General features: G+C 44.0%; 3 protein-coding genes across 8 annotated transcripts; 2 read left to right on the top strand and 1 right to left on the bottom strand.

The window, feature by feature from the left end:
• Positions 1 to 97: 97 nt before the first annotated feature.
• LOC110537203 (ATG12 autophagy related 12 homolog (S. cerevisiae)) lies at positions 98 to 4,436 on the bottom strand. The gene is made up of 4 exons (XM_036968666.2): positions 4,301 to 4,436; positions 3,298 to 3,434; positions 1,066 to 1,128; positions 98 to 306 (listed from the first exon to the last, which is right to left on the bottom strand). Exons 1-4 carry the CDS (start codon positions 4,401 to 4,403, stop codon positions 247 to 249), a joined length of 363 nt encoding a protein of 120 aa, XP_036824561.1. The 5' UTR covers positions 4,404 to 4,436; the 3' UTR covers positions 98 to 246.
• isoc2 (isochorismatase domain containing 2) lies at positions 4,428 to 6,777 on the top strand. 2 transcript variants are annotated; one of them, XM_021623027.3, is made up of 7 exons: positions 4,428 to 4,620; positions 4,798 to 4,902; positions 5,467 to 5,591; positions 5,697 to 5,909; positions 6,085 to 6,155; positions 6,289 to 6,406; positions 6,614 to 6,777. In XM_021623027.3, coding segments are annotated over exons 2-7 (594 nt in total). In that variant the 5' UTR covers positions 4,428 to 4,620; positions 4,798 to 4,901; the 3' UTR covers positions 6,680 to 6,777. The 2 variants fall into 2 exon arrangements, with proteins under 2 accessions (XP_021478702.1, XP_090081176.1); XM_090225050.1 differs by having other exon boundaries at positions 4,487 to 4,620; positions 5,526 to 5,591.
• Positions 6,778 to 8,292: 1,515 nt separating this feature from the next.
• Positions 8,293 to 12,700, top strand: foxj2 (forkhead box J2). Of its 5 annotated transcripts, none has more exons than XM_090225019.1 (9): positions 8,293 to 8,560; positions 8,798 to 9,201; positions 9,312 to 9,386; positions 9,632 to 9,943; positions 10,036 to 10,666; positions 10,775 to 10,915; positions 11,066 to 11,167; positions 11,302 to 11,652; positions 12,158 to 12,700. In XM_090225019.1, exons 2-9 carry the CDS (start codon positions 8,878 to 8,880, stop codon positions 12,259 to 12,261), a joined length of 2,040 nt encoding a protein of 679 aa, XP_090081145.1. In that variant the 5' UTR covers positions 8,293 to 8,560; positions 8,798 to 8,877; the 3' UTR covers positions 12,262 to 12,700. The 5 variants fall into 5 exon arrangements, 4 of the variants coding, with proteins under 4 accessions (XP_090081145.1, XP_090081138.1, XP_090081135.1 ...); XR_016492743.1 differs by having other exon boundaries at positions 8,295 to 8,560; positions 10,775 to 10,977; XM_090225012.1 differs by having other exon boundaries at positions 8,297 to 8,560; positions 9,632 to 9,727.
• The last annotated feature ends 53 nt before the right edge of the window (positions 12,701 to 12,753 follow it).

Raw genomic sequence — 12,753 nt, forward strand, 5'->3', positions numbered from 1 at the left:
TAGTCGGACAGGTTATGCCCCCTGTGCAAAGCCAAATCCTGACATTTTCCTATTAATGTCTATAATTGTCTGGAGACAACACAGGGGACAGAGTGGGTTTACTGTATATAGTCATGATTTATTTACATTTGGTTATGTACAGCAAAACAAACAAGAAATTAGCAATGACAACATTGGTTTAGGCAAGGAAGGAGTATAAACAATATTGTGTGTGTATGCGTTTGAACTGAAAAGGGCTAAAAACTGTTAACCCCAGGCTTGAGATTTACAATAATGTAGAACAAGCTTCCCATCGCTGCCAAAACACTGAAAAACACAGAGGGTAAGAGTTACTCTTTTAGAATAGGAAAGGGAGCACAAAACATCAGCTGAAGTATTTAGCGGGTATTTAATAGGGACGGTCAAGGCCATGGGTCAAGATGGGGTCAAGTGGACACTACCACCCTGACCCTTAGATCAGGTGAACTGTGCCTGATAAACCTTCAGCCTTTACCCCAGCGTTAACAGGCCTGAAGAGAATTAGATAGTAAGTCATATGTGATGCTGGCTCGGTCATACAGGCTTGCAATGAGAATAGTGGAGCTTCTGCCAAACATCTATACAGTTCCTTCTGATCTGTAAACACTGAAGGGGTAGCCTTGGGCTAGAGGCTATTTTGTAACCAAATTCTCAGAATCACCTCACATCTTTTCTCACATAATCTTGTTTATGATATTACAGACACCTTAATGCATACGTTTACATTTTATTATGATCTAAACCTTAAAAATAAAACAAAAACATTTTCCTTGTTACTAGCCTCTCAATGGCTAATACATAGCATCAGCAATCCAGGGTTTATATACATCCTTGGTGAATACTCCAGGCCTGTATTGACATAACACATACAGTAGTGTACTGGCCCCAGGGAACAGTAGTCACTGTGGAGATAAGCTCCATCTCACAGGGAATTGCTCATTTAGACCTCCCTCCGGTGGTCAACTAACTTACCACAGGACAAGTAGATAACAGAAAAACTGCATTTCCCAAGGCCTCCAGAAATGATTTCAAATGAAAAGTACTCACTTCAAACAGGACTCCTACTTCCTGATCAGGCGAGGGAGAGAATGACTGGTTGACGTAAATGAACTGTGTGGAGAGAGAGATTTTTTTTATTGTTTATTATCTATTTCACTTGCCAATAAAGCCCATTGTGTGTGTGTGTGTGTGTGTGTGTGTGTGTGTGTGTGTGTGTGTGTGTGTGTGTGTGTGTGTGTGTGTGTGTGTGTGTGTGTGTGTGTGTGTGTGTGTGTGTGTGTGTGTGTGTGTGTGTGAGAGTGAGTGAGTGAGAGAGAGTGAGAAATGGGTGTTTAGAATCATTGAACAAGCTGACACACTATGGTCCCAGATCAAAGGCCACAGTGGGTGCATATCAAGGGGCCAGGATGCTTTCTCCAGTTCATACCTCAGTCACAGACAGAAGGGGTAGTCCAGACATGTCACAGGGGCTATAAAGCTGAAGCATCCGTTAAGAACGGTCAAACAGGGAATTGGTTTCAATCGTTTTTCCACCATTCATTTCTCTTAGGGGATTTTTAGAAACACTTAAATGAAGAGCTGCGTTTCATGTAGGCTTACCCTGGCATGACGCTTAGATAACCATGTCAATATCTCTCCGACAAGGTGACTTTTACCAATATATTCACCTCTATTTATCCTCAGATTCAAATATGATAATTAGCATCAGACTAGGCACCCTGCAAGACTGCAAATCCCTGCACGCTTCTGCACATCATCAGACTAGGCACCCTGCAAGACTACAAATCCCTGCACGCTTCTGCACGTCATCAGACTAGGCACCCTGCAAGACTACAAATCCCTGCACGCTTCTGCACATCATCAGACTAGGCACCCTGCAAGACTGCAAATCCCTGCACGCTTCTGCACGTCATCAGACTAGGCACCCTGCAAGACTACAAATCCCTGCACGCTTCTGCACGTCATCAGACTAGGCACCCTGCAAGACTACAAATCCCTGCACGCTTCTGCACGTCATCTCTAGCTGGCACCTTTGCTAACAGGTACATTTTAAGAAATGTTGCCAATTTATTAATTACAACATTTAGCTAACATTAGATAATTACTCCAGAGATTCTTACCTTTGCCTCAATTCGGCACTTGTAGTTCTTTATAATAGCCACATTAGCAGATAATTAGCATTTCATTTGTTGGGGGGTAAATACAGGCAAATATATTGATAAAAGTCACCATGTCTGAGAGAAGTTTACACGGTTATCTAAACGTCACACCAGAGTAAGTGGTGTGGGGGCTGTGCTTTGGCAAAGTGGGTGGGGTTATATCCTTCCTGTTTGGCCCTGTCCGGGGGTGTCCTCAGATGGGGCCACAGTGTCTCCTGACCCCTCTTGTCTCAGCCTCCAGTATTTATGCTGCAGTAGTTTATGTGTCGGGGGGCTAGGGTCAGTTTGTTATATCTGGAGTACTTCTCCTGTCCTATTCGGTGTCCTGGTGTGAATTTAAGTGTGCTCTCTCTAATTCTCTCTTTCTTTCTCTCTCTCTCTCGGAGGACCTGAGCCCTAGGACCATGCCTCAGGACTACCTGACATGATGACTCCTTGCTGTCCCCAGTCCACCTGGCCGTGCTGCTGCTCCAGTTTCAACTGTTCTGCCTTATTATTATTGGACCATGCTGGTCATTTATGAACATTTGAACATCTTGGCCATGTTCTGTTATAATCTCCACCCGGCACAGCCAGAAGAGGACTGGCCACCCCACATAGCCTGGTTCCTCTCTAGGTTTCTTCCTAGGTTTTGGCCTTTCTAGGGAGTTTTTCCTAGCCACCGTGCTTCTACACCTGCATTGCTTGCTGTTTGGGGTTTTAGGCTGGGTTTCTGTACAGCACTTTGAGATATCAGCTGATGTACGAAGGGCTATATAAATCAATTTGATTTGATTTGATTTTGATTTGAGTAAGCCTACACAAAACACAGCCTTTATTTTAAGTGTTTCTAAAAATCCCCTATGGGAAAAATGAATGGTGGAAAAACAATTGGAACCATTTCCCTGTTTGACCGCTAGGTTTTATGGGTATAATGACTCATACTGTGATACTCTATAGGATCGTGCTAGGCTTTACTTGCTCCCACTGTAAAACGACACAGATGAACCATCTTAGGTTAGTTCTAAACATATCTTTGCTTCATTGGTGCATATACCAGAGGTATCACCTGTCCACTTCCTCTAGCTGGAGGGAAGGAGGCAAGAGACAACTATTGAGAAGCACGCACACAATAACTCACCAGCTGTTCATTGGCCTCCATCTTGAGGAATCGAGAGATGAATTGAGAGAGTGATTGCACTGTCCTCCCTTTCTCTACCGACCATTTCTTTGTCTTCATGATGGGGGTGTCTCCTACTGCCTTCAACAACACATCAACTTGGGAGAGGAGGATGAATGGAGAATGAGAGAGAGACAGAATACATGTATATTTTGCATAGCATAACAATAGACTGCTAGACTAAAGTTAATACCCTGATCTGTTATTGGTCACATACACATGATTAGCAGATGTTATTGCAAGTGTAGCGAAATGCTTGTACTTCTAGTTCCAACAGTGCAGCATTATCTAACATGTATTATCTGACATGTAATCAAACAATTCCACAACAGCTACCTAATACACACAAATCTAAGTAAAGGAATGGAATAAGAATATATACATATAAATATATGGAGGGGCAATGACAGAGCGGCATAGGCAAGATGCAATAGATGGTATAAAATGCAATATATACATATGAGATGAGTGATATGTAAACATTATTAAAGTGACTAGTGATCGATGTATTAGCCACATAATTTTGCAACCTAAACTATCATAGGTTTGCAGCTATGTTATAGTCAGCTGGAAAAATACGTATATCTTGGACTGTGAAATCATTATAACCATGACCATGACACACGCCGTAATGTCTGAAAGTGGATTTTGGCATGTTCTATGTAGTAAGAAAAGAAGAAAAAAGAAGATGTCTCAGCCTTAAAGAAAAATGTGTATAATGTGTTAAAGTAAGAGGTAAACATAGTTTGAAATGCAAGCAAACGTGAACCATTCAGCCAGCGCCCGCCCTACTTAAAACATATGAACATCCCTGACCATCGATTCGCTGTTCACAAAATTGTTTCAATTATATTGACTGAGACAACTGTCAATCAACCTCTTCCGGGTCAGTTTACTTGTAAACAGAAAGCACGATATCTTACTGTAATTTTAACTGTGAGTCAAACACTCGCTCATAATTTACTTTTTTTCTTATCGTCTGCCATCCCCGAGTCTTCCGTAGGCTGTTGTGGGGTTGAAGGCTCATCTTTTTGCGTTTCTGTAGGAGACTCTGCGTTGTCAGACATCCTCAGCAGTCCTTATCATGAGTGTGTGCACTAGATTCTGACACGCACTCGTTATGGGGAAAACGCTGCATGCTATTGGCCGAAACCAATGTCAATGTTCAATGCATCTCATTCGATTGGTGTATTGGAAATTGGGGCGTTTTAGGGTAATTTGTGAACAGTGGTCGTAGTTGACAGTTGATCTCTTGGTTTTTCCATCTATTCGTGAATTGTTGAGGTGTGTTGTCAATGCAATTATCGCTGTCTCTGTTTAGCCAATATATTTTTCAGCTTGATCTAGCAATCAATGTCTAATTATATGACAGTCTTGGTCCTTTATTTCACATGCTGAATGTTGGCTGTGTACTGTATGTGTAACCCCGTTTACTCTGTCATAAATCTAAAATGTTCCTAGATTTTGCTAATAAGGAGGGGGTGTCAACTGTCCGGTAGCTGAAGAAAGTTGGACCTTCAAGTTCAACCATTCCACACGTCGACCCCCCACTATCAACTATCAACAGTACGTTTGATTATTTTGCCTTTACCAATTTAATGTTTATATACTTTCTTTTGATAGGCATTCCTGGACATGCATTCCTTTAAAGTTGACATGCATTCCTTTAAAGTTGACATGCATTGAAAACATTACAGTGAAATATCTAAATCTGCTATAGCTATGTGACATACGAGTTCCCTATGAGCATACCCACTGTTTACATTTATTTAACTAGGCAAGTCAGTTAAGAACAAATTCTTATTTTCAATGACGGCCTAGGAACAGGGGCAGAACAACAGATTTGTACCTTGTCAGCTCAGGGAATTCGGTTTCTAGTCCAACACTCTAACCACTAGGCTACCCTGCCAGCATGACATTGAAATAATTACATTCATTGAATCCTCTTGTTGTCTCGTCTGTGACTTGAGTTGAATAAATAAATGTTAAGAGTTGAGAACATGATTTTGCTGTCACAAATGTTTTCTGTCACAGTCCTCTGAATCTGATCCATTGAGCACCCCTTTGATGTAGTACTTCTTCTAGACTCTTCTATTCTCTCCATTTTCTCACTACACATTGCTCTCTCAGTGGCAGGGATTGGCAGACTGTCAACAAAGGGCTCAGTACTCTTACTGTGTGACATGCAGGAGAAGTTCAGACCCAACATCTTCCAGTTCACCAACATTGTCAGCAACGCAGCCAGACTGCTACAGGTACACACACACACACACATATTCATACAGCTCATTACAAATTAAAGTTGTTGCCACCCACATAGCAGCCAATACAAATTCAATGTGTGTGTGTCCACACCCCAGGCAGCCCGTGTTCTGGGCATCCCCCCCATAGTGACAGAGCAGTACCCTAAAGGCCTGGGTCCCACGGTGCCTGAGCTGGGGGCTGGGGACCTGACAGCCCACGCCAAGACCAAGTTCACCATGATGATAGAGCCAGTGGAGAAGGAGCTCAAAGCCCTGGGAGATCCCAAGATAGCCATCCTCTGTGGGATAGAGACACAGGCCTGCATCGCGGTGAGACCACAGGGTCAGATATGACTGGAATTGGTCCCTAAGCTCAGATCTGTGATCAGTTTTTCCCTACCTGCATCTAAGAGCCGTGTTCAGATTGACCCTTGGGAACAAGTTCATAATTAATTGAATTTACTGTAAATAGGGCTCATCTATCTTTTCTTCTCCCACTAATTAGTGCACGACCTTTGACCTGCTGGAGAAGGGTATGGAGGTGCATATCGTGGCTGATGCCGTCTCATCCAGAAGGTACTCCCTACTCCCTCCTGTGTTCCCTACTATTTCTCTTCAATATGACAATACTGTTTTTCTTCAATGACATATGCTCAAATTTTCACTGGTTAAACATTTCTGGTGCTGAGATATTATTTTCCATCTCCAGTCAGACAGACCGGTTGTTTGCCCTGTCCCGGTTGAGGCAGAGTGGAGCCTTCCTGACCACCACAGAGGCCGTCCTACTACAGCTAGTGCAAGATGCCCAACACCCCAACTTTAGAGAGGTACTGTACCATGTGACCTCCACCTTTCAGAATACACACACTGCCTATTGTCTTATCTGTTAGTGTTGTGATTACACTCAGCCTGTTACATGGTAATTACATATGTTATTACACAAGTCGTTACTCTTGTATAAGCCTATGTATTGTAAATAGTGTCCAGCAGTGGATGAATCTGGAATGTTCATGTGATGGTGTTTCCTTCCATAGATCCAGAAGCTGTTGGTCCAGCCATCCCCTGACACAGCCTTGCTGGCCTTCTTCAGCTCTCTGTAGAGAAGACAAGCTCCTTCTTGTTGTCTGTGAAATCATCTGAAACACTGTGTGAACACAAGTACGGAAATAAACCCATGCTGCTGTTTTCCATGCTGACTGCTGATTGTTGATCATCTTTGAAATGGGGGGTAAATGGAGAAGGGAGCATATATAGAAGCCATTTGATGACATCATATTACTGTTGTGAGTTTTGCTTTGCTCTGTATATTTTTTGTATTTTATTTGATTTATTTCACCTTTATTTAACCAGGTAGGCAAGTTGAGAAAAAGTTCTCATTTACAATTGCGACCTGGCCAAGATAAAGCAAAGCAATTCGACACATACAACGACACAGAGTTACACATGGAGTAAAACAAACATACAGTCAATAATACAGTAGAAAAATAAGTCTATATACAATGTGAGCAAATGAGGTGAGATAAGGGAGGTGAAGGCAAAAAAAGGCCATGGTGGCGAAGTAAATACAATACAGCAAGTAAAACACTGAAATTGTAGATTTGCAGTGGAAGAATGTGCAAAGTAGAGATAGAAATAATGGGGTGCAAAGGAGCAAAATAAATAAATACAGTCGGGAAGAGGTAGTTGTTTGGGCTAAATTATAGATGGGCTATGTACAGGTGCAGTAATCTGTGAGCTGCTCTGACAGCTGGTGCTTAAAGCTAGTGAGGGAGACAAGTGTTTCCAGTTTCAGAGATTTTTGTAGTTGGTTCCAGTCATTGGCAGCAGAGAACTGGAAGTAGAGGCAGCTAAAGGAAGAATTGGTTTTGGGGGTGACCAGAGAGATATATCTGCTAGAGCGCGTGCTACAGGTGTATGCTGGTAGGCTTACATCTTTCCTACTCCAAATCACATTTTTGTTGTCACTTGCTTGGTAAACAGCAGGTGTAGACTTAACAGTGAAACGTTTTCTTGTGGGCCCTTCCCAACAATGCAGAGAGAAAGAAAATAGAAATAGTAGAACAATAATAACAAAAGGTACATAATGAGTAATAATAACTATATACACAGGGTACCAGTACTGAATCCACGTGCAGGAGTACAAGGTAATTGAGGTAAATATGTACATACAGGTAAAGGTAGGGATATAGTGACTAGGCAACGAGATAGATAATAAACAGTAACAGCAGTGTATGTGCTGAGTGAAGAGTTAGTGCAAAAATGCATATATTCCAGGTAGCTATAGGTTAAGTATTTAGCTAACTATTTAGCAGTCTCATAGCTTGGGGTAGAGGCTGTTCAGGGTCCTGTTGGTTTCAGACTTGGTGCATCGGTACTGCTTGCCATACGGTAGCAGAGAGAACAGTCTGACTTGGGAGGCTGGAGTCGTTGACCATATTTAGGGCTTTCCTCTGACACTTCCACTCCACCTTCTACAGTCCACAGGGGAGAGATGAGACAGAGGACTAGGTAAAAGTTCATAAATTATCCTATAGACACTGAAATTTGGTCACTTTTGTATTTTCATTCTTAACACCCCACGGAATGAAGGTCTGGTAATCTAATCCTAGAACTGTGGCAACTTCCTCAAGCAGACAAGGGGTGTAGACAACCCTTCAGAGGAGGAGGAACAGAATCTGTGATGTCACAGAGGGGGAGGAGTGGATGACCTCATTCAGGGGCAGACTGAAAGGGAGGGGAAGATAGAGGGAGAGAAAAAGGAAGCAGTCTGCTATACATTTTTTTCTCCAGACTGAAACTTTCAAAAAGAGAAAAGACTATAAGAAAGCCGGTGAGGATCAACCGATTGGGAATGAGAGCGAGAGATAAAGAAAAAGGGAGGAATAACACTAACCTGACACTGAGTATACTGCACAACTGATGAGAACATCAAATATTATGTGTTTGAGGCCTTGGGGCCTTCATTGACCAAGGAGGGAGAGGTAAGTCAATCACTCTTACTCCTAGCTAAACAGAAACCTGTAAACAAACACTTGAAGTGCTAAGACACATAACAAAGTCAGTCTCTATGAGTGTTATAGTTCCATTGAAACACAACATGTGAAATGTAAACAACACCATCTAAAACTGCAGTGCTGACGACAGTATTGCATTACTGTGGTGAGTCTTACTGTAATGTTGTTCTATAGAACTGTTCTTATACGTGTTATATTCTACAGCAGGTGGCCACTTCTAGTCCTGGAGGGTTGCAGTGTGTGCAGGCTTTTACTCCAACCCTCAGAGCCCTGACAGAGAGAGCATGTCTTCTAACTTGGACTCCAGTCTAACCAGCATAGACTGGCTCCCCCAGCTGGGAATCAGCTCACTGCGATCAGGAAGAGAGAGAGGAGGAGAAGAGGGGGAGAGAAAGAAAGAGAGAGGGAGAGAGAGAAGTGATCTTCCTACATCCATCCCTGTCCCCTTTCCTTCCTCTGGATCCAAAGCCAAGCCCCCTCACAGCTATGCCACCCTCATCGCCATGGCGATAGGTGCTGCCCCCAGCAGGAAGTTGAGTTTGAATGACATCTACACGTGGATCAGTGACATGTTCCCCTACTACAGCAGATCTGCCAGGGGATGGAAGGTGCAGTAATCAGAAATAATCCAAACTCTCCATGTGCAAACTATCCAAAGTCCTTTATCCAAAATGATTGTGTTACTGCAATACATGTTCATGCTGATTTTGCCTCCCAGAACTCCATCCGCCATAACCTGTCCCTCAATAAATGCTTCCGGAAGGTTCCTCGACCCCAAAGTGACCCTGGGAAGGTGAGTCATTCTAAAAACATTCAAACAGTGAATGTTTCAAACGGCCACAATGTTGCCACGTGAAGACATTAGGGCCCAGTGCACTCAGTAATCCACTGTATTCTGTGAAATACGATACATAGGCTAGAAATAGATAAAAGTATGATATTTCAAAATATACTGAATATATTACAGTTTCATACTTGTTGGTACTTTTGTAGTAATACTTATAAATTGTGAGAACCCTCCACCTCTTGTGTTTCCAGGGTTCCTATTGGATGATGGACGGCTCCTCAGAGCCCAATCCGCTGAGAGGAACCAAGCGTCCGTATCCATCGGAAGAGGAGGAGGGGTCCATCCAGGTCCCCAATGTCTCAGTGATGCAGGCAGAGAAACAGCATTCACCCCAGACAGACCATTATAGGCCTTTAGCATCGCCACAGACAGACCATTATAGGCCTTTAGCATCTCCACAGACAGACCATTATAGGCCTTTAGCATCTCCACAGACAGACCATTATAGGTATTTAGAATCGCCACAGGAACTCAGTCAACAACTATCCCCCCCACCATGCAAGGTAGAGTAAGTTCAGTCCCAACAAATAGATAAAGATCATGGGTTTTACAACCAAATAATAAGCTGTTGTTGTCTATCACCTTGGTTCCACAGCAACGGCCACCCTATATCCAGTCCCCTGTCTCCTCTCTCCCTGTCCCCCATGATACTGTCTCCCCATCTACTGCCTCTGCTACTCTCCCTTCTCTTTCTATCCCTCACTCTCTCCCCTCTCTTTCTGTCCCTCACTCTCTCCCCTCTCTTTCTATCCCTCACTCTCTCCCCTCTCTTTCTGTCCCTCACTCTCTCCCCTCTCTTTCTGTCCCTCACTCTCTCCCCTCTCTTTCTGTTCCTCACTCTCTCCCCTCTCTTTCTGTCCCTCACTCTCTCCCCTCTCTTTCTATCCCTCACTCTCTCCCCTCTCTTTCTGTTCCTCACTCTCTCCCCTCTCTTTCTGTCCCTCACTCTCTCCCCTCTCTTTCTATCCCTCACTCTCTCCCCTCTCTTTCTGCTCCTCACTCTACTGTCTCCTCTTCTGTCTCCCCTCAAACTCTCCCTTCTTCTGTTCCCGTTCTCTCTGTTCCCTCTCTTTCTGTCCCATCTCTTTCTGTTGCCCCCACCTACGCCTCGTCACACTCCTGTGATCCCCTTCTCCGTTTCTCCTTCTCTGATCTGAACCTGCCAGACCTCTACACCTCCTTCCAGTCCCTCTGCAGAAGCGTCAGGGAGAGAGTGGCCTCGCAATGTACGTTCTCTCTCACTTTCTAAATGAGTGTTTTTATTCATATCTGTCTATGCTGTCAGAGAATCTGTGTATGTGAATGTTTAACTCTCTCGCTCTCTCTCCCTGTAGCGGACGTGGGTCCATTATTCGTGTTGACCAATGACAGTACCCCACTGCACACCCCAACCCTCCCCCCTCTTTCCCCTCACCCTGTACTGTCTGTAGCACCCGGGCCTCCTCCTGAGGCAGACAGACTGTCTCACAGCAGTGGTGATTATAACAACTCCACACCTGAACACCTTAGTACTTCAAAAACCTATTCAACTGTGCCTGTAGGTTTGTCACTGCACTGTGTGAATATGATACGGTAACTAACTCTTTGACAACCTATACCACCTCTCTCTCTGTTTGTCTCTGTAGTGGTGCCAGCAGACTGGTTCAGTACTACAGACACTCTGAAGGAGAGCTTTAGGGTCGCCAGCAGTCTGGACTGGGCCAACATTGACCTCACTAGCCACCCAGGTCACTTAACAAACTACATGATAATTATAGATCAATGCTACCCATTGTTTCTATTGACAAGAATAGTTATCACATTGACAATCTTCCTCTTTCTCCCTGCTATTCGTTTTTCCCCTCCTCCCTCTCTCCTCCAGATCTACTGGAGAGCATGCGCCAGGCCGAGCTCTGTGATTGGGCGCTGGAGCCGACGCTCTTCACTTCGCTCTGTGATTCGTTGAACCGTTTCTTCACTCATAAGGGCCTAATTGGCTCGTCCTCCGGTAACAACTCCCCATTGGCCCATGGTTCCCCTCAATCTCTGCTCCTCCCACCCCTTACTCACAACATCCCCACCCTGGCCACCCTAACCCACCCCTCTCCCCTAGCCTACCCCCCTCTGGTCCCCCCTTCCAGCAGTGGGCAGCCCCCCAGGAGGCCCCTCCACCCCCAAACTCAGGGTGTACAGAGGCCCCACCTGACCCAACCTGGAGCTCCTCAGACCAATGGTGAGACCTCAGCCACAAGACACCTTTGTAAACTATTGACAGTATTTTAGCTCTACAACTTCCAGTACTCAGTAGTGGTGTTTTGGCAAGTGTTTTCATTGCAAAGCCTTTTTTTTTTTTTACAAGTAATATTTTCTACCAGTGTAAAGCTTTGCTTCACTCAATGGTACATGTTGGGATTATTTAGTCAAATATAGTATCACTCTGATGTAATCAAAAGGCTTCCTCTCCTTGTTGCTTCCTGTTTCCTTGCCCTCATTACCACTAATGTAACTATGACAGAGCTGGGTTGGGTTGGTAAGGTAGAAAGTCCACCCCAGTCACATCATGACATCACATAGTGAAGGAGATGAGGAAACAGGAAGTGTTAATAGGGAAGTGAATATTAAACTGCCTTGAAAGGAACTTAAGTTGTACTCCTTGTATTAGTTTGAGGTATGTGCAGTAGTTTCCTTGTCAACAAAGGAGGCTTATGATAGTGTCTTCTCTCCACTCTCTCACACAGCTGGGATCCAACTTCAACCTAAACCCCGTCCCCCTATGAAACATCTCCATAACAACAGCGAGGAGATCCAAGATGACTTTGACTGGGACTCTCTGATCGCTTGACAGAGTGGATTCGGTTTGCCCCACGATTCCATTCAGGAAGTCTACTGGATCAGTGTTGCCTGCTGGCACAGATCTAGGATCAGCTTACACTCCCCAAACAAACCTGGACCACTGGGAGGAAACATGCAAAACTGAACATAGATCAGTATCTAGGGGAAACTTCCTCCTACTCCGAGGGGCCTCCCATACAAAACACTACACCCTATATTCAGCTGCCTCACCACACACGCTACTCTTGCCAGTGAGGATGGTCATTGGTACATTATGATTGAATGCAGTATTGCTATAGTGAAATGGTTGAAAGGTTTTTGGTTCCTACTTATTTTCTGCAATTGTATCCCTATCTGGAAGTCTTCACAGAAGCTTCTGGACATACATATATCCTCCAACTGACAGAGAAGACTTCATATGTTAATAAAATACTAGAAAATTCATTCTTGTCCCAGTTTCTCCCTGTCCAACAGCATTGGAACATCAAACACACAGTGCACC

The sequence above is a fragment of the Oncorhynchus mykiss genome, chromosome 3, assembly GCF_057628025.1.
Source record: "Oncorhynchus mykiss isolate SJ-2025 chromosome 3, ASM5762802v1, whole genome shotgun sequence".
In the NCBI taxonomy this organism is placed as follows: Eukaryota; Metazoa; Chordata; class Actinopteri; order Salmoniformes; family Salmonidae; genus Oncorhynchus; species Oncorhynchus mykiss.

What these genes read in the sequence shown, in the direction of transcription:
- LOC110537203 (XM_036968666.2), bottom strand. Translation starts at nt 4,403, where the DNA reads ATGTCTGACAACGCAGAGTCTCCTACAGAAACGCAAAAAGATGAGCCT. An exon ending in GGCAGACGATAAGAAAAAAA is followed by an intron (nt 3,435 to 4,300) that starts GTAAATTATGAG and finishes TCCTCTCCCAAG; the next exon opens with TTGATGTGTTGTTGAAGGCA. An exon ending in AAGTAGGAGTCCTGTTTGAA is followed by an intron (nt 307 to 1,065) that starts GTGAGTACTTTT and finishes TGTGTTTTTCAG; the next exon opens with TGTTTTGGCAGCGATGGGAA.
- isoc2 (XM_021623027.3), top strand. An exon ending in AGACACAGGCCTGCATCGCG is followed by an intron (nt 5,910 to 6,084) that starts GTGAGACCACAG and finishes CCCACTAATTAG; the next exon opens with TGCACGACCTTTGACCTGCT. An exon ending in AACACCCCAACTTTAGAGAG is followed by an intron (nt 6,407 to 6,613) that starts GTACTGTACCAT and finishes TTCCTTCCATAG; the next exon opens with ATCCAGAAGCTGTTGGTCCA.
- foxj2 (XM_090225019.1), top strand. Translation starts at nt 8,878, where the DNA reads ATGTCTTCTAACTTGGACTCCAGTCTAACCAGCATAGACTGGCTCCCC. An exon ending in GGAGAGAGTGGCCTCGCAAT is followed by an intron (nt 10,667 to 10,774) that starts GTACGTTCTCTC and finishes CTCTCCCTGTAG; the next exon opens with CGGACGTGGGTCCATTATTC. An exon ending in TGACCTCACTAGCCACCCAG is followed by an intron (nt 11,168 to 11,301) that starts GTCACTTAACAA and finishes TCTCTCCTCCAG; the next exon opens with ATCTACTGGAGAGCATGCGC.